At 42.2% G+C, this 18663-nt stretch overlaps 1 protein-coding gene across 1 annotated transcript; it reads left to right on the forward strand.

The window, feature by feature from the left end:
• Positions 1-4906: 4906 nt before the first annotated feature.
• On the forward strand, positions 4907-14787 carry PLET1 (placenta expressed transcript 1; the record flags this gene model as incomplete). Its single annotated transcript, XM_082659300.1, has 3 exons — positions 4907-5090; positions 8618-8778; positions 14635-14787. The coding sequence occupies 3 exons, from the start codon at positions 4907-4909 to the stop codon at positions 14785-14787; spliced, it is 498 nt and encodes a 165-aa protein (XP_082515426.1).
• Between the last annotated feature and the right edge of the window lie 3876 nt (positions 14788-18663).

Genomic DNA, 18663 nt, shown 5'->3' on the forward strand with positions numbered 1-18663 from the left:
TGTATATAGCATGAGAAAATATTCTAGTTTCATTCTTTTACATGTAGCTGTTCAGTTTTCCCAGCACCATTTATTGAAGAGACTGTCTTTTCCTATCGTATATTCTTGCCTACTTTGTCAGATTAATTGACCAAAAGTGTCGGTGTTTACTTCTTGGCTCTCTATTCTGTTCCATTGATCTATGTGTCTGATTTTGGGCTAGTATCATACTGTTTTGCTTACTGTAGCATTGTACTGCAGTCTGAAGGCTGGGAGCATGGTGCTGCCAGCTCTGTTTTTCTTTGAGATAATTTTGACTATCTGGGGTCTTTTGTGTTTCCATACAAATTTTAGAATTATTTTTTCTTGTTCTTTGATAAACATCAGTGGTATTTTAATAGGGATGCCACTGAGTCTGTAAATTGCCTTAGGTAGTATGGTCATTCTAACAATATTCATTCTTCCAGTCCCTGAACATGGTAAATCTTTCCATCTGTTTTTGTTGTGTTCAGTTTCTTTCATCAGTATCTTATAGCTTTCTGAGTACAGGTCTTTTACCTCCTTAGCTATTTTATTTGCAGGTATTTTATTCTTTTTGATGCTATTGTGAATGGGATTGCTTTCTTAAATTTTCTCTGATAGTTCACTGTTAGTGTATAGAAATGCAACAGACCTCTGTATATTAGTTTTGTATCCTGCAACTTTACCAAATTCATTGATGAGCTCTAGCAGTTTTTTGGTGGTGCCTTTAGTGTTTTCTATGTATAGTATGATGTCATCAGCAAACAGTGAGTTTTACTTCTTCCTTTCCAATTTGGATTATTTCTTTTTCTTCTCTGATTGCTGTGGCTAGGACTTCCACAACTATGTCGAATAAAAGTGACAAGAGTGGGCATCCCTGACTTGTTCCTGATCTTAGAGGAAATGCTTTCAGCTTTTCACCATTGAGCATGATGTTAGCTGTGGGTTTGTCATATAGGCCTTTATTATATTGAGATATGTTCTCTCTATGCCCACTTTCTGGAGAGATTTTATCATAAATAGATGTTGAAGTTTGTCAAAGTTTTTTCTGTATCTATTGAGGTGATTATATAATTTTGATTCTTCAGCTTTTTAATATGGTGTATTACGTTGACTGATTTGCAGATATTGAACCATCCTTGCATCCCTGGGATAAATCCCACTTGGCCATGGTGTATGATCCTTTTAATGTATTGTTGGATTTGATTTCCTAATATTTTGTTGAGGATTTTTGCATCTATGTTCATCCACGATACTTGTCTATTATTTTCTTTTTTGGTGATATCTTTGTCAGGTTTCAGTATCAGGGTGATGCTGGCCTTGTAGAATGAGTTCAGTGAAGTTCCTCTGCAATTTTTTGGAATAGTTTAAGAAGGATAAGCATTAAGTCTTCTCTAAATGTTTGGTAATATTCACCTGTGAAGGAATCTGGTCCTGGACTTTTGTTTGTTGGGAGTTTTTCTTTATTACTCATTCAATATCACTATCTGTAAGTGGTCTGTTCATATTTTTTATTTCATCTTGGTTCAGGCTTGGGAGATTGTACATTTCTAGGGATTTGTCCATTTCTTCTAGGTAGTCCATTTTTATTAATATATAGTTATCTGTAGTAGTCTCTTTAATCTCCTTTATATTTCTGTGATGTTGGTTGTAACTTCTCCTTTTTCATTTCTGATTTTATTGATTTGGATCCTGTCTTGGGCCCTGGGACCTCTGGCTGCAGGGCCCTGGGCATTCCAGGTCTAGTGCATGTGCACTAGTGTGTGGGGCCAGGTCCTGGGCCTTCTAGTGGACAGGGCCTTGACCGGGGTGGCTGTGGGCTCTGGGGGTATTAAGGTAGCCTGCCTGCTGGTAGGTGGGACTGTGGCCCCCACAGGTAGTTGCTTGGCCTGAGGTGTCCCAGTATTGGTGCCAAAAGCCTGGTGGGTAGGGCAAGGTCCTGGCATTAATTAGCTAGAGGGAGGATCCCAAAATGGTACTTGCCAGCACCAGTGTCTTTGTGGTAGAATGAGCTCCCAGAAATGGCTGCCGCCAGTGTCTATGTTCCCAGGGTGAGCCCCAATTGCCTCTTGCTTCTCCAGGAGACTCTCCAAGATCAGCAGGTGGGTCTGACCCAGGTCCCTTTCAAATTCTGCCCTGGGTCCTGGAGCATGTGAAATTTTGTGTGCACCCTTTAAGAGAAGAGTCTCTATTTCCCCCAACCCTGTGGGTCTCTGCTGGCCTTCAAAGCCAAACATTCTGGGGGGTTGTTTTTCCAGTGTAAGACCCCCAGGACGGTGAGCTTGATGTGGGGCTTATATTCCTCACTCCTTGTAAAGAACCTCTGCAATTGTCATTTTTTTCTCAGGGATATGGGTCTTGATAACTCCTGACCTCCTACTTGTCTCCTTGTGGTTCCTTCTTTATATTTTTAGTTATAGAAGATCTTTTCTGGTAGACTCCAGTGTTTCTCATCAATAGCTGCTCTGTAAATAGCTGTACTTTTGGTATGCCCACGAGAGGAGGTGTGCTTATTGTCCTTCTACTCCACCATCTTTCCACACTGTCTTGATTACAGTACCTTTGCAGTTTTGAAACTGGTAAATGTGAGTCCTCCAACTTTGTTGTTGTTGTTTCAAGATCATTTTGGCTATTATGAGTTCTTTGTTATAGTTTTCAATATACAAGTCTTGCGCTTCGTTTGTTAAATTTATTCAGTATCTTCACTGAATATCTTCAAGCTTATTGATACTTTCTTCTGCCAGTTCAAATCTGTTCTTAAGTCCTTCTAGTGAATTTTTCATTTCAGTTATACTTTTCAACTACAAATTTTCTGTATGGTCGTTTTTACCATTTCTATATCTTTATTAATATTCTTTTTTGTTGAGACATCATTCTTAAACTTTTCTTTTATTCTTTAAACGTGGCTTTTGTTAGTTCTTTGAACATATTTATAATGACTGAGTTAATGTTTTTGTCTAGTAAGTCCAACATTTGGACTTCCTCAGGGACAGTTTCTATTGGCTGGGAGTTTTTTTCTATATACAGAACACACTTTCTTGTTCCTTTGTATGTCTTATAATTTTCCCTTGAAAATTGAACATTTAAAAAATATAATGTGACCATTGACCATTATGCACACCAGATTCCCCTCCTTCCCAGGGTTTGTTGTAGTTCACATTAGTTATTATTTGTTATTGCTGCTGCTGCTGCTGTTTATTTAGCAGCTTTTCTGAATTAATTCATTCTGCAAAGTCAGTATTCTTTATTATGTGTGGTCACTGAAGTCTCTGCTTAGTTAGCTTAGTGGTCAGCTAATGAATAGACAGAGATTTCCTAAATGTCTTGAACCAGTAAGTCTCTCAATCTTTGCCAACTTCCTCTCTGTGTGCATGCCTTCACTGGTCAAATAGGCAGTTTACAACTCAGCCTTTGCCTACATTTCTTACTTGTATAGACCCTCAAGGTCAGCCAGAGATAAGTGATTAGGGCTTTCTCAGATCTTTTCTGGGCATGTGCATAGCTCTGTACATGCAGATGACCTTTTAGATCCCCAGGAATGTGTCAGAGCTTTCCAAGGCCCCCAACCAACATCTCAGTCCCAGTTTTTTCTTTTAAATTTTGTGCTCAGCTCCTTGTTAGTCCCAGTTGCAACCACTGCTTCAGACAGCTGCAATGTTAAAAACTTCCCACTGATTATTTTCAACAAATACCCTAGCAATAAGGCTGTTTGCAGAGAAAGTTCTGAAAGCCCTGAGAATTCAGCTTTATAGGCAATTTGCAGACAGGTCATATAGGGACAATTCTCTGGAAATGAAGCTTTTTGGAGCACTCCAAGCCCATTCTGTCCCCTCCCTATTGGCTGCTAGTTTGCTGGTCTTCATGGCTATCATAGTTGCAAGGCTGTTGGTTTCTAAGGCTACTTGAAGAGGTGGGGTAAGAGGGATGGGAACAGGGCAAGTTAAAATGCCTCAATGCTCACTATGTTTAATGAGATTCAGCCATTTTTCTTAAACAAATGCTCCTTGAATTGTTGCAAGTCTTTGCTTAATTTCTAGAGTTCTGAAAAAGTTGATTTAGACTGTTTTTGCTCATTGCTTTTCTGGAGGAGTAGGTTTTTCAGAGGTCCTCACTCCACCATTCTGTAAGTGCTTCTCCTGAAAAAACATTTATAAATATCTCTTTGATTCAATTCTACATTTTTCATTTTCTTTCCACTCACACAGAATACATCTCTCCTCTTTTCTCCTTCAGTGAGTAAATTAAAATCATAGAAGAAGTATGAAAAAAACATATTTTCTGATTTTTTTTCAGTAGTTTCCTTGTGCTACAGTAGTATAGAGGAAAGTGTCAGGCAGAAGCAAGGTGAACCAAAGCTGTTTCTTTCCAAAGAAACAAATATAAATCCAGAAGGACAGTCTTTCTAGTTCTATGATAGTCGCTAAATGAACTGGGACAGGAGACATGTTCGATTAAGGAGACTTGGAAAGGATACGTAATATACCATGAAGAAAAGTGCTTTAATGCCTGAGTTTCCTGTAGCGAGAAGAGTGTAGTTCCTAAACAGGACAGGTAGGTGATGATTACTCAACTCTGAATTTCACTTTGCCAGTATTAACCCCTCCTCACAGCTTGCTTCAAATGTCAGATGCTGAGGTGAATGAGAGGCAAAATAAAACCACGATCAGTACATTCCCCTTCATGAGCAAAACGGAATTCGCAAAGGGTCGTGGTGACAGATACAAGGAGATTCATTCCTGGTGATATCTTGGGCCAAATTCCAGAAGCCCGTTCATCTTAGGGAGGAGTGGGCAGGAGATTTGCATGTATGACCTCACCCAGAAGTTCCAGCCCCAGAGCATATAAACAGTTGAGTTGTAGCTCTTACCCAGTTTCAGGCCCAGTAGTTTCCAAACAGATCAAGACCATGGCAATCCTCGGGTCCCTGCTGCTGCCACTGGGGCTGTTTCTGTGCCTTGGACTGCTGTGTTCTCCTGCCAGCTGCATAAGTCACAATGGCAACTGCATGCTCTTCAATAAGGTCATTGTCGCCACTTACTCAGGAATCCATGCCAACCCAAACGTCTATAAAAGCAATACAGTCTACACAGGTAAGTAGAAGCCATTCCCTCTGCTGTCCTCTGTTTTCTGAGGGTAGATAAAACCGGAATTGCAGAACATACCCCTCCATCCCTGCTCTCAATGACACAAACAAAACATGTGTTTTTGACCCGTCTGGGACACAGAGGCAGAAAGAGGGAGAATGAGAACATGTGAGAGGATGGGTTGGGTGGGACTATTTCCTATTTCTGCATGTCCCCTGTGTGAACCTGAGCCATGGGAGTCATTACATCCCAACACTCAGGTTAACCGAGTCTCAGCAAGAGCACAACTGCGGCAAGTTCTCTCACTTAAATAATTTGGGCTTTTTTTTTTTTTTTTTACTTAAAACAGTCTGTATTGGGGGGGCATTTTTATTATTTTAAGGGATTAAAAATTGCACCACAGTTTGTAGTCTTTTCCCATCCACTTGATGAAACAATGCCACCATGGATGATTGTATACAGCACAACTCCAGGAGACGCTGTTCACTTTTAGTCTGTGGGTGGAAAATCTAGTGAGCTAGACAGGGAAAGTATTACTATCCCACCTGATAAATGAGGAGCCTGAAGCTGAGAGAAGTTAAATGACTTGCTCAGGGTCTCACAACTAATAAGTGGCAGAACTGCCTCTTGAATCTTGGTCTTTTCATTCCTAATCCAGTGCTTTTCTTTGAGGTGCCTAGAAATATTTTACAGACATCCCTTTTGGGATCAGTCAAACCTACAAGTCAAGGCAAGTGCTCTCGAATAACTTTCATAATAACAACAAATTTAATATGGCTGTTTACATGTACTAATGTATTTAGTCCTCACAATGACCTACTAGGTAGATACTGTTGTCATTTCCTGTGTGTCAATGAGAAAACAGAGGTAGAGATGCTAGTGACTCGCTCAGGTCACAGAGCTGCTTAAATGATGGACCTGGGACATGAACCCAAGCATTCTAGCTTCAGAGACCCTGCTCTTAACCACTAGACTATACGCCTCTCGGTTAAGGTAATGAGAGCTAAGACGTCATACTGTGTGCTGAGTACTGTTCTAAGGGTAAATGCTATTATCTTCCCCATTTTACAGATGAGAACTGAAGCACAGGAAAGTTAAGGTTTTACCCAAGGTCACTAGTAGGTTGCACAGCTAACATTTGAACCTAAATAATAGCCAAGATTTGTCCTGCTTTGTCTAGCCAAGCCGTCCAGCTTCAGAGCCTGACTCATCTACCATGTTATCCTGCCTCTCTTAGAACTCTAACCAAATTTTGCAGAGAACACCAGGGTGATATCTATACCCATGCTCTACAGATTCCAGGCTTCAGCAGGAGAATGACTATGGCCTGCCTTCACACACTCATCCTGGCTAGTCCTTTTTTCTATTTTTTCTTGGGGACTGTCACTAAGTGCCTCACCTGTGGTGGGTCTCCCTATGTCCCACTCCCTCAGGCAGCAGATCTTGTCCTAAACAGGGCAGGGAGGGTAATCTTGTGCTTCAAGATGAGGACCAGGAGGGCATGTGTGTGACCTTGTATACAGAGCAGGACCTGGATGGTCAGGTCTCATACCTCTGACTTAAGGTAACACATCACGAGGTGAAGAATTTTGCTGTTGAAATGGAAAAAAAAGAAACCTATCTTGTGAAGATGCAAGGGGTGCGGGGTTGGAGGTGGGGGTGGCAGAGGAGCCATGTGAAAGTAGGAAGACAGAAGAAAGAAGAATCAAAACATGATCCATAAGACCCCTTGAAAGGGAACGTGCTGGATGAGAGGGACAACACAGCATTTACAGAGGCACCGGGTAGAGCAGAGAGAAAGGAGAAGAGGAACTAAGGCTCACTGAATGCCTACTACGTGTCATGTGCTTCTTATGAGGATCATAAGAGCCATGCACTGGGTCCTGCAAGCAACAGAAGCAGAAATATAAAACCAGAAACGTTTAGAGGCTCTAGAAGAGCACTTTGAAGGTTTTGGACAGGTGTGTGTCCTGATGGAAATGTTGAGTGTGGAAGTCTGATCAGTCTGAAGCCTGAGGGAGGGGACTGTGGAGGCCAGGAATCTGGATAATACAGATAACTAGGAGGGATGAAAGGCAGATTTAAGCCAGAGAGTGGGGTGGAAAACAGAAGAAAGGACAAAGGCAAGCCCAGGGGAGAGCTGACAGGCTTGATGACTGGATGACACCATCACTCATCACCATCCACCTCAGCACCATGCACACACATCTAGGACAAATGTCAGGTTCTCGCTGAGCAACTCAGGGCGGGGGGATCTGGCTTAGCAACATTGACTGGCAAAAACAAACAGAACAGAGAAATGTTTCGTGCTAAGAATAACAACGGCAACTTATCCAACACCCACCAGTATTAAAGTCTTTACATTCTTCTCTTCAGTCTCCCAGGAACCTTTCAAGATAAGGTACCATGATCTCCATACAATGAGAGATAATGTCATTATCCTCAGACCTAGAACCAACCCTAGTGCAAAGCGGGCATTCAATAAATATTTGTGGAGTGAATGATGAACAGGAAAGAAACCAAGGATCGGAGGTGAAGTGACTTGGTCTTAAATGTTAGGGCTAGGATTCAGATCCAGGACTGTCTAATCCTATTGTGCTGCAAGATCAATTTTCTTTATTTTGTAAAGGAGAAGCCTTTAAAATAAGTTGGGGTGGCTGAGAGGACCCTAGCATTGAGAAATTTGTTCAGAAGGGATCTTCTAAGGGAGGAAACGGACAAACTGAAATAGTCTCTTGAAATTCCCTCCCTATTACACATCAGAAGGCTGAAAATAACAGGTGGAATTAACAAGTGTCAGTGGGGTCCCTGTGGGCACACGCTGGGCTAGGTCAACAGGTGAGACTCACCTGAGTGGAGGGGGTCACGGAACCCTAAGTGCTTACTTAGAGGTACTTGGATTGGGGCTTTGGCAGGTACTTGGACTAGGTACCTGGATTAGGGCCTCTGGGTCTCAGAGGCCCCCCCTTCCCTCACTCTCAACAACAAAGACCAAGAACATTAGCATTTCTGGAACCAGGAAATAGGCTTTGCTTTGACTTGGCAGTAACAGTTCCTTACTTCTGGAAGCATTTCCCAGGAGGTCCGCTTGACCCTTTCACATGCATCCACCCCTTCTCTCCCCACACTGCATTCCTCCTGAGAGAAGGGCAGAACTCTCATCTGGCAGAAAGGAACAGGGCTCAAGAGGTTAAAAGTCAGCCAGGATCTCATCCCTGATACGTAGCAAAACCAGGGCCAGAGTACAGGTCTTCTTTTGTTCACCTTTTCCTGTAGAAAACTTAGAAAACACAAAGAAGAACTAGGAAGAAAATAAAAACCATCTATAACCCCACAACCAAGAAATCCTCATAGTTAATATCTTCATGTATTTCCTTCCAGACTTTTTTCAACTTATTTCACAAAAATGGGACCACACTATATTTACATACTACTTGTAACTTTCTTTTTTCACACTTAATTTTGATTTCATGACCCCCATCTCTTGTCTTACTGCACAGACGGCTGATTGTTTCCTTCTCATTTCCTCCTAGTGTCAGTTCCTGTGAATAAAAATATTACCTCTGTGATCCTGCGAGCAATAGACCAGGACAACTCACTCATTGGCTCCTGGCAAAAAGCTGACAAGTATTGCAGCAGCAGCGTCTTGTATCACATGAAGAGCCGATACAGCAAGCTCTTCGAGGCAAAATGGGTATCTCCTAGTTTCATGAACATAACTACAGTCGAGCTACAGTAAGAACCTATCCATATATGATTTGCTTTGGGCTTTTGCAATTTCATATTATGTTTGTACAGTTTTATACTGACTTTAGAGGACTCAAAATGCAATCCAGATATGATGTGGATAATTCAGTAGCTGTACTCCTTTTCTGCCTCACCATTCTTTGTCCTACCTTTATCTGTAGAAGTTTATACATCACACACACACACACACACACCAGGTATGCTCAACATAAACAGAAAGAATTGGTGTTAAAGAAAACCAGAGCTGGATAGTAGTTAGAGCAAAACTAATGAATGAATGAACAAAAACAGATTGTATTCAGGACTATCACAATAAGAGAAAAGAGACCTCCATATGGAACAAGTCTCAACTCTGAATACAACATGGGCAAGTGGGAATTTACAGCCCAGGAACAGGGTGAGGGCTCAGTGGATGGAAAATCACTAAGAGGAAACATCAAGACCTGTAAGGGGGCTCTGGTTAAACTGACCTAACAGGATTCTTGCTTAAGGGAGGCCAAGGCTGATCCGATATCACCTGGGGGATAGTAGAGGATGAGGAATTCAATCAGATAATAAAGGTGATCAGATATCAAGGGTGGAAGGTTCTTGCTAAACCGACTTATGAGGATTCTGGCTAAAACTGGATTTTATAAGGAAGTACACAGATGGGCCTAGGAGAAGGTTCCAGAGCCTGACTAAAGTTTGGTCAAGCAAAGAATCCTTGTCACTGGCACCCAGTTTGCTTCAAATTCTCTATATTCCCTCCTACTCCCACCCAATTCATTCCTATTAGTCTGCGGCAGACAGTACTCCAGAGCCAGGCAGGGTTGGGGGCAGCAGCAGCAAACAGTTAAAAATAAAGACACTCCTCTTGAAACCATCTGGCCACCTGAGCGTTCCCCTCTCTGCCAACCCCCAGGGCAGTCCTCCAGGAGGCCTTGCTAAACTGGGGGTGCAGAGAAGCTGCCAGTAGCCAAGAGCCTGGAGGAGGGGTACTCAGTCCCCATTGTTACCAAACTGAACTTGGGTCCACTCGCCTGCCAAACAGCAGAGACAATTTACTGACTCCGGGTTGTGGTGAAGGAAAGTGCAGCGTTTATTGCAGGCACCAAGCAAGGAGAACAGGTGGCTCATGCTCAGAAGACCCGGCCTCCCCAATGGCTTTCAGGGAAGGTCTTTTAAAGGCCACATTTGGGGTGAAGTTTTCAGGGGGCATGACTTTCTTCTGATTGGTTCATGGTGGTGAGGTAACAGGGTGATGTTTCAGGAGTCTGAATCATCAACCTTCTGATTCCAATCAGTCTGGGGTCTACGTGCTTGTGGTCACCATGTAGTCACCATCCTCCACTTGGGCAGGGGTCTTAGTTTCTGCAGAACAACTCAAAGATATGTGTCAGATTGTTATATGTATCCCTTGAGGAGAACTAGGACTCTGTTTTATCACTGAAGTATTATTTCTTGACTGCTTTCCTTGGTTTCTGCATTCCCTCACTTCCCTAATTAGTAACTGCTTAAGTCTGCTCTTTGGAACTCGAGGAGGGTCTAGGAGACTAAAGCCTTTTTCTACAAACAAGAAATGGGGGGACACGGAGTGGCTTTTGTACTAGGGCGGCCCCCCAGGGTCCTGCTTGGTTTCAGTCCCCCCGTTTCTTTGATACTCTTCAATCCTAAGGGGAATGGGGGTGGGGAGTGGGACAAGAAAGAGAATAAAGTTTTTGAGAGTGGTTAATCGTAAACTCAGCAGGGGATCTCAGTTTTAGGGAGACTCGGTTTCACCATGACACAGAGAATCATTTTTTAAAACATAGATTCATTTTGGAAATGGCTTGCTGGCAGAAAGTGTGATGATTGTACAGTAAAACCGGCTTCCTCCTGTTGCACAAAATGGACACACTCAGATTCTGAGGTGAGGCCACCTGGGGACTCTAACAAAAAACTTCCCTCCCAGCTAGGGATTTATTTTCAAGTTCACTTTAAGAACCAAATGTTGAGAGGTCCTTACACTTTCAGACTGCCATTTTGTACTGAAAGGGCAGGTCTGACCATCAGGCCATGTCCACTATGAACTGCCACTAAGTCTCTGTAGACAGCGGTGATGGTGATGCTGCCAAGTCACTCCAGCCTCTCCAGCCATGCCCAGGCTTGGTCGGACCTAGCTGGCTCTGGAGGAGGTGCTATTATGCCCACAGAGCGACCTGCAAGACTAAAATCCAAAGGGAGGTGCTACAACCCAGCCTCACGATGACAGCAGCTCCTTAGAAGCCGGCCAGGGCTAATGAGGCAATGGTTTTCCTTTCATCTCACCTCCTTAAGGCCTCCACACTCCATGCAACAACAGATAAAACACCAAATGGTGGTGACAATCTTCAATGGAAACAGCACATTCTCACCAACAGTGCGGTCTCCAGACCCCTCTTCACTCGCACCTGCTGTGATGCACTGGCCTCTCTGCTTGTTTACGATGTACACACGCAGCCTTGATCAGCGAGGCTGACAAGGGGAGGGGAGCAGCACATATGATGGGGGAAGCCTACTACGCTGAGTAGCGCACAAAAGGCAACATGAAGAGGTTCCTGCCCACCGAACTTTACAGTGTGGGTTGGGAGGCAGGGCCTATACAGAAATAATTATTGAGGTTACACAGCACTTCCTCAGAAAGCACTCCCTGAACCCCCAGATCAAGTTCCGCTCCCTGTTTACTCACTCTCATCACTGCCACTGCTTCGTTGCAATCACTTACTTGTCAGTTGACTATTCGGTTAAAGTCTCCAGGGTAAGAACCACGCCTGCTGTGTTCACCACTGTTCCCTCAGCAGTAAGCACAGTGACTGGCATGTACTTCACTCTCATTAATTGTTCAATGTATGAACAAGAGACTGATATAATAATGGACCCAATGATATCAGAACAACAGACCAAGCTGTACAGGTCATTTAATGAACATTAAGCACCTATGACGCTACATGTCAGGCGTTGTTGACAAAAGAACTTGCCCTCGAAGAGCTGGCCCTCCAGTCGGGGGAGAGGCTCACAGCAAGGCAGTGTAGTAGAGGGGCATGCATGTCTCTCTGATGGAGCTCTGTCTGGGTCCATGACAACCAGGAGAAACAATTTCATAGAGGCTACTGTCGAGTCTGTGGGCAGATGTGCCCGGGACTGGTATTACAAGCAGAAAGACTAGCCTGAACAAAGACCAGCCGTGTATACCAGCCTGTGGGGAATCCAGGGTGCTGGTGTTGGTGGGGGAGAGGGATGGACATGATCTTGTCTGGAGCAAAACTGTGGAAGATCTTGGTCAAGACAGTATACAGCAGACCAGTACTGAATGATCTGCTACTTGTGCTGTAAAGAATTTAAGCACAAAAGAAACTAAGAAGTTGGGATCCCCTGGGAAGGCAGTAATGTGAGCTGAGCTTGTGAATTCCCCACCATTATCTCTCATCAATTTTCCCTCCACAGAGTCTTCACAGTCGATTTGCACAACGTGGCTAGAGTTTCTTTTAAGATACTGAGAAGAAATGGTAAGTTCCTCTGCAGTCTATTTACATATCTGGCAGTGAAATCCATTGGCCCGGAAAATTATCTTGTGGGTGCCCAGAAAAAAGTCTTCTAATCATGCGTTACCCAGGTACCAGTTGAGTCTCCCAGCACCCTGAGGTCTACATAAGATTAGCTCAACCCCTTATCCTGTGCCCTGTGGAAAACAAAAGCCAATTCCAAGGGGCCTTCGATTCTCATGGTCACTTGTGGCTCCAGACGCCGGCTTCCTTAAGAGCTGTTTCCATTCAACACCACAGAGACATGGATATGGAAGTTGGTTCCTTCCTCAATTTTCACAAGAATACCACCTCACACAGAGCCTTCATTGGTATAGCAGACTTTACCGAAGGGTTTAAGGGATGAGAAGGGAGATTTGCACAAAGCAGGGTTGACAGCATAGAAAACCAATAATTTCATTAGTTCTCAGAGTGGCCTCTGGCCTCCAGCACAACCACCAGGAATTTCCACTGGCCTTTCCCAGGCTGTAGTCCTCAACGTCAAACCATTCTGAGGCTCCCTGCCCTTCTCCCTTCTCTGCACCCTTCCTTCTCTCTTATCTCTCTCTCGCAAGCAAAAACAAATTCAAGAAACTGAGGTTCAGAAAAGATAGGTAATTTGCCCAAGGCCACACAGAAAGTAAATGGCAAAACGAGGACTCAAATTCCACATCTTATACTTTTCTCGACTTTTCTTAAACTTACTTTAAAACTAGAAAGACAATCTTTTTTTTTAAATGAAGTTTTTAAATACAAGCTTCAACCAAGAACAAGTAATATTAGTGTTTCTCAGTGTCCAGATAACAGGTCTTCCTCGTGAGTCCCCAAACACTGAAATGCATCTAGTACGCTGCCCATTTTCGGGTCAGTCAAGCATTGCAAATGTGATCAAAGGCATATCTATCTTCAACAACCAATATTAAAGTGATTATGCCTAATGAAACTATTATATGAAAGCCTTAACTGTTTCCTTGGTGGTTTCCCCTCTGTGAAAAGTTTGGGATGTTATTTTCTTTCTCCAGGACATTTTTGAAATGAACACTCGTATACATGCTAGGAAAGGAAAAAAAAAAAAAAGTTTGTCTCTAGTCAGGACTCCTTAGCTCCATGCTAATAAAATCCAGATTTTAAAAAAGGAGAAGAAAGCGGTTCTGTTCAGACTTTGGGCTCAGTGGTGTCCTAGAGAAACATTTGCCCTGAGGAAATGCTAAATGAGATAAGACAATGCCACAGAGCTGGAAGGCACCCTGCAAGTGGGCAGAATGTACAGGTCTGCGCAAACTGCTTTGCATTTCCCTTCTTCGTCCTTATAGTCCCCTCTGTGGTTCACTCAGATCCTTGGAAGTATCATTGCCAAGCTCCAGTTTTTCAGGATCAGACAACCGCCCAGGGGTGTAGGCCTGGCTTTCTCTGCTTCTCTGCAAAGCAACCTCAGAGAACCAACGTGTGGTCAGATCAATGCCTGTGAAAATGACCAGTGCCTCAGACACCACAAAAAGGGATTCAAGCATTTGGACAGGGCCTCCTTCCACTTCCTTTAAAGCCGAGTCAGCCATCCTCAAGTCTGGATGGTGTCTAGTTCTTATAACCTTTACATGGAAACTTTGAAATTAGCAAAAATAATAAAATAAAATTGTACCACTCTGGATCATATTTGCACTGATTGAGCAAATATAATATTAAGGACATGAGGACATTTGAAGGCAGACTACCTTCCCAACAGCAAATTCAATAGTTATGTAAGTTCAGTATAAATTCCTTCTTCCATAGGTCTTAAGGTCAGAGTGTTTCTTATTTTTTGTTAACATTCTGTACCCCTAATTTCCCCTCCTCTAAATACACTTGGCCCTTGTGAAGTGTTCACTGAATTCTGCCCATGAACTCTGGCTCCAGCATTCCATCACATTAGCCTCGTTTCTCTAGTGCCTACTCGCCACCCAAAAGAGATCCTGATGCCATTTTTTTTTCCAGGGACAACCTCAGACTTGACCACCAAGATCTCCACAATCAAGCCAACCACAGCCACAACCCCAATCCCAACCCACAAGCTAACCACAACCCCAACCCACAAACTAAACACAACCCCGACCCACAAACTAGCCACAACCCCGACCCACAAACTAGCCACAACCCCGACCCACAAACCAACCACAACCCCGACCCACAAACTAGCCACAACCCCGACCCACAAACTAACCACAACCCTGACTCACAAACTAGCCACAACCCCGACCCACAAACTAACCACAACCCTGACCCACAAACTAACCACAACCCCGGCCCAGGAACTAACCACAATCCACAAAATAACCACAACCCATAAATTAACCACAACCCAAACCACAGCCAAAAGCTTGGCCAACAGAGCCTTCCTCAGCCCCATGAGAGATGCCATTCAGATCCTGCTCGTCTTTCTCACCAGCAAACTCCTCTTCTAGAAGGAAGCTGGGGGAACAATTGCTTCTGCCTCCATTGCATCCTTCTATGTTCAGTCCCAAGACAGGGCTCTGACCTGTGTGAATGAAGACTCTGCGTTCTCAGGGTACAACTCTACTGCCACTGCTTCAGACCCAAACGGAGACCTGAGGGTCACTTAGTGGAGGGTAGCCAGTCTGCTCACTGCTGTTCAACTGGATCTCTCAGGACACAAATTAGGCTTTTTGTAACCTGGTCTGGGTGTAACTTGGAATTCTGGCTCTTAATTTAACATGTTGACAGCCAATTCCGCAGTCAGTCTAAACTTTTGTTTAGATGCAACGCCAGTAGTAGTTGAAGGAAAAGAAAATAAGAATGTACCATGTCTGAGTAGCCAAGGATAGGGAAAGATTATGGTATAAAGGCATTATTTTCTGTCATACCAAATACGCTATGCTTCAAGCAAGAATAATGAATGTGTTAAATTCAAATATGTCTTTAATGAGTGATTAACTTAAAATACAGAAAATGTCATCTAATTTTATTCATTTATGTGAGCATTTAAAAATCAATGGATATAAAATAGGTAACTAATAAGGACCTACTGTATAGCACAGGGAACACTACTCAATGCTCTGTAATGGCCTATATGGGAAAAGAATCTAAAAAAGAGTGGATATATGTATATGTAAAACTGATTCACTTTGCCGTACACCTGAAACTAACATAACATTGTAAATCAACTATACTCCAATAAAATTTTTTTTTAAATCAGTGGGATGGTGAGAGTGTGTATATTTTAAGGCCAGATATAAAAGTAAAATTTTCTCAATTTTAATTTTTCTCAGGTGCAAACTGGTCATTTTTCCCCTAATGGTAACTTCCACTAAGAGAAATGGGCAAAATATTTATAATACTCATAATACAATATACATAATACAATACATAATACATAACACAATATAAACCAAAAGTAAGTATGGTATTTCCCGTAATAAGCAACTGCGTTTTCTTTTAATAGTTATGCTAAATTCCAGTATGCCAACATTCAGTGACTGGATGCCAACTTGCAGCTGGCCTTCCTCAGGGACAGTTTCTGTCAATTTCTTCTTTCTCCCTGTGAATAGGCCATACTTTCCTATTTTGTATGTCTAATTTTTGTTGAAAACTTAACATTTTCAATATTATAATGGTGACTCTGGAAATCATATTCTCCCTTCTCATCAGGGTATTCTGTTGTTGCTTGTTGAGGGCTGCAATCATCCATTTGTCTAGTAACTTTTCTAAACTAGTTTTGCAACGACTGCGTTCCTCGTTGAAAGTGGTCACTGAAGTCTCTCTTCTGTTCTCTCAGTGGTCAGCCAGTGACCTGACAGATTTTCACGTATGTCAAAATTTAGCAGCCTCTTTCCTCATTAAGCATTCCCCTAACAACTACAAGTTTTTTTTTTTTTTTTATTAGAGTCTAGAGTTCGGAACAAGTTGACCCTGACAGATTTTGCCAGTTTAATGGCTGCTTCAGTGGAGGGACCAATTCTTGGCACTCCTGACTCCGCAATTTTCTGTGATGTCACTTGGTAGCCACTATAGGTATCTGCCAGGCGCTATACTCAGCACTTTATATGCGTCATCTCACTTAATCCTCACAACAACCCTATGAGATATAGCCATTTTACAGAGGATGACAGGCAGAGAGAGAGAAATAATTTGCCCAAAGTCAATCAGTGAATACACAGTGAAGCTAGTGGGTTTTGAAGAGTGGTCTGTACCACTTTAGAGCCTGCACTTTAACCAGGACACCCTAAGGGCACTGTTGAGAAGGATTCCGAAGCAAAATCCAGGTTCAAAAATACTTCATATTCAATTAGTGATATCTTCCTTGGGCTCAGGAGGCAGGAATTGAAGCAGAACAGGCTCCAAATATTTGCCATCCTTGGTCACTCCTTAAATGAATCCAGTAAGTGGCAAGCGCAGTGAGTAGCAGAAGAAGAATAAAGGGCTAAAGAAGTATGTAGCTTCACAGTCTCAGGGACAGCTAATCCTGATCTTGACTAATGGGAAGTGATAGACCAAAACAAAAAAAAAAGGCACACAAGCAATGGCAAGGAAGCCCACAGGCTGCATGCACCTCATGCACAGACAAGAGACAGACTATTTATCGCTCCCATACTCCCTTGCCCAATCTTGTTCTTCCACTTGTGGGTTTTCTTGTTTGCAGCTTCGTGTTTTGTAAATTCAATGCATTCCTATTCTGTGTCAGAAACAGCAACTGCCTACCCATTGTAAGGGAAGTGATAATTCATTCTGAGAAAGTAGAAAAGAAAATTAATGTCTTCCAAATCCCGTTACCTCAAAGATTTTTCACACACCAGAAAGGTTCCAGACCTGGTCAACACAATACCTGGTATTGTAGTCCAACTACAATACCGACCATTCAGAGCAAGAAAAAGACTCAGAACAGGGAGAAAATGTAGACAGTATCTTATGGTCTATCAACCCCCAAGTTATTTTTTAAAGTAAGTGTTGAAAACTTTCAGTAAACTTTATTATTTCATGAGAGGTAGTTTTGGCAATTGTCTTAAAGGATAAATTCTGAAGCCAGACTGCAGGGTTCAATTTCATTTTATTTTACCCCTTATAAGTTACCTTATAAGGTATAAGACCTCGTATAAGTTACTTAACTTCTGTGTACCTTGGTTTCTTCATTTGTAAAATAGGGAGAAAAATAGTAACTACCTATTGGCTGTTGTAGAAATTAAATCAGTTAATATATATAAAGCACCCAGAACAGCACCTGGCACAAAGTTAAACACTATATAATTATTTAATGCTTTAAAAAGGCACCACGAACGATACACTGATGTACAAGTAAGCCAAGCATTTCAATACTATATATATATATATATATATAATATAAATATATACAAATAAAATGGTGCCCTAACAAGGACTAAAATTTCTCATTTGTAACTGTTGTAAGAAATGGCTAATGTCTGACTTTTCACCGTCTTTCTCCCTCCAGCCCCACCTTCACCTCCACCCCTCAGGATTCTAAGTAGAATGTCTTCTGGCTTTCTGGGTCAGCTCCTAGGCTCTCTCGTAAAGAATCTAAATAATGAGTAAAGGGGTTAAATTATTCTACATAATAGAGAGCTGGGACAAGGGAGAGGGTGGGAGAAGAGGAAGCAAAGGCAAAGTTTGGGTTGAGTATTGTGTGGGCTGAGATAGAAAGAAGCTTTGGAGGCTCTGTGGACTGAAAGGAGAGGCGAGGCGTTTCCCAAGCACTACTCTTGGTTACAAACCGGTTCTGGCAATGTCGTTCAAGAGATACAAGTGAATATCAGAATTATTTTAATTCTGATTGCTGGGCTGTATTTCTCTGAATGTGGCACAGCAGTGAAACCAGGACATATGTACCATCCCACCCTGCTTTTATGTAAGTTATATCCATATATAGATAAAGTTAAATGTATATAGCTAATATAACCGGGAAATAATGTAACATATGCAAAAATACCTGCTTATTTATCGATGCATACATATATAACCTATAAGTAAAAATAACTTCAGACTCAGATGCTTGAGTCCAACAAACTCAAAAAGACTTTGGCGAAAATAAAATGTGTAGACAAAGCATATCTAAAGAGCTTGGGATATTTTTTGAAATAGTTATTATAATTGTTGAGTCGGGGTTTTTTTCTTTTTTCTTTTTTTTTTTTTTAAGCCACACAAACCTAGGTTCAAATCCCAGCTCTCAATCTACTGAAACCCCAGATTCCTTTTAGTAAACTGGAGCTGACTCCTACCTTAAAGGGCCTGATGACTGAGATACTGGACACATTGTGACTGACATAATGCTAATTTACAATAAGCCAATAAACGCCAAAAACTTGTTAGTT

Source organism: Grampus griseus (assembly GCF_964374135.1).
Source record: "Grampus griseus genome assembly, chromosome: 8".
NCBI classification, from domain to species: Eukaryota; Metazoa; Chordata; class Mammalia; order Artiodactyla; family Delphinidae; genus Grampus; species Grampus griseus.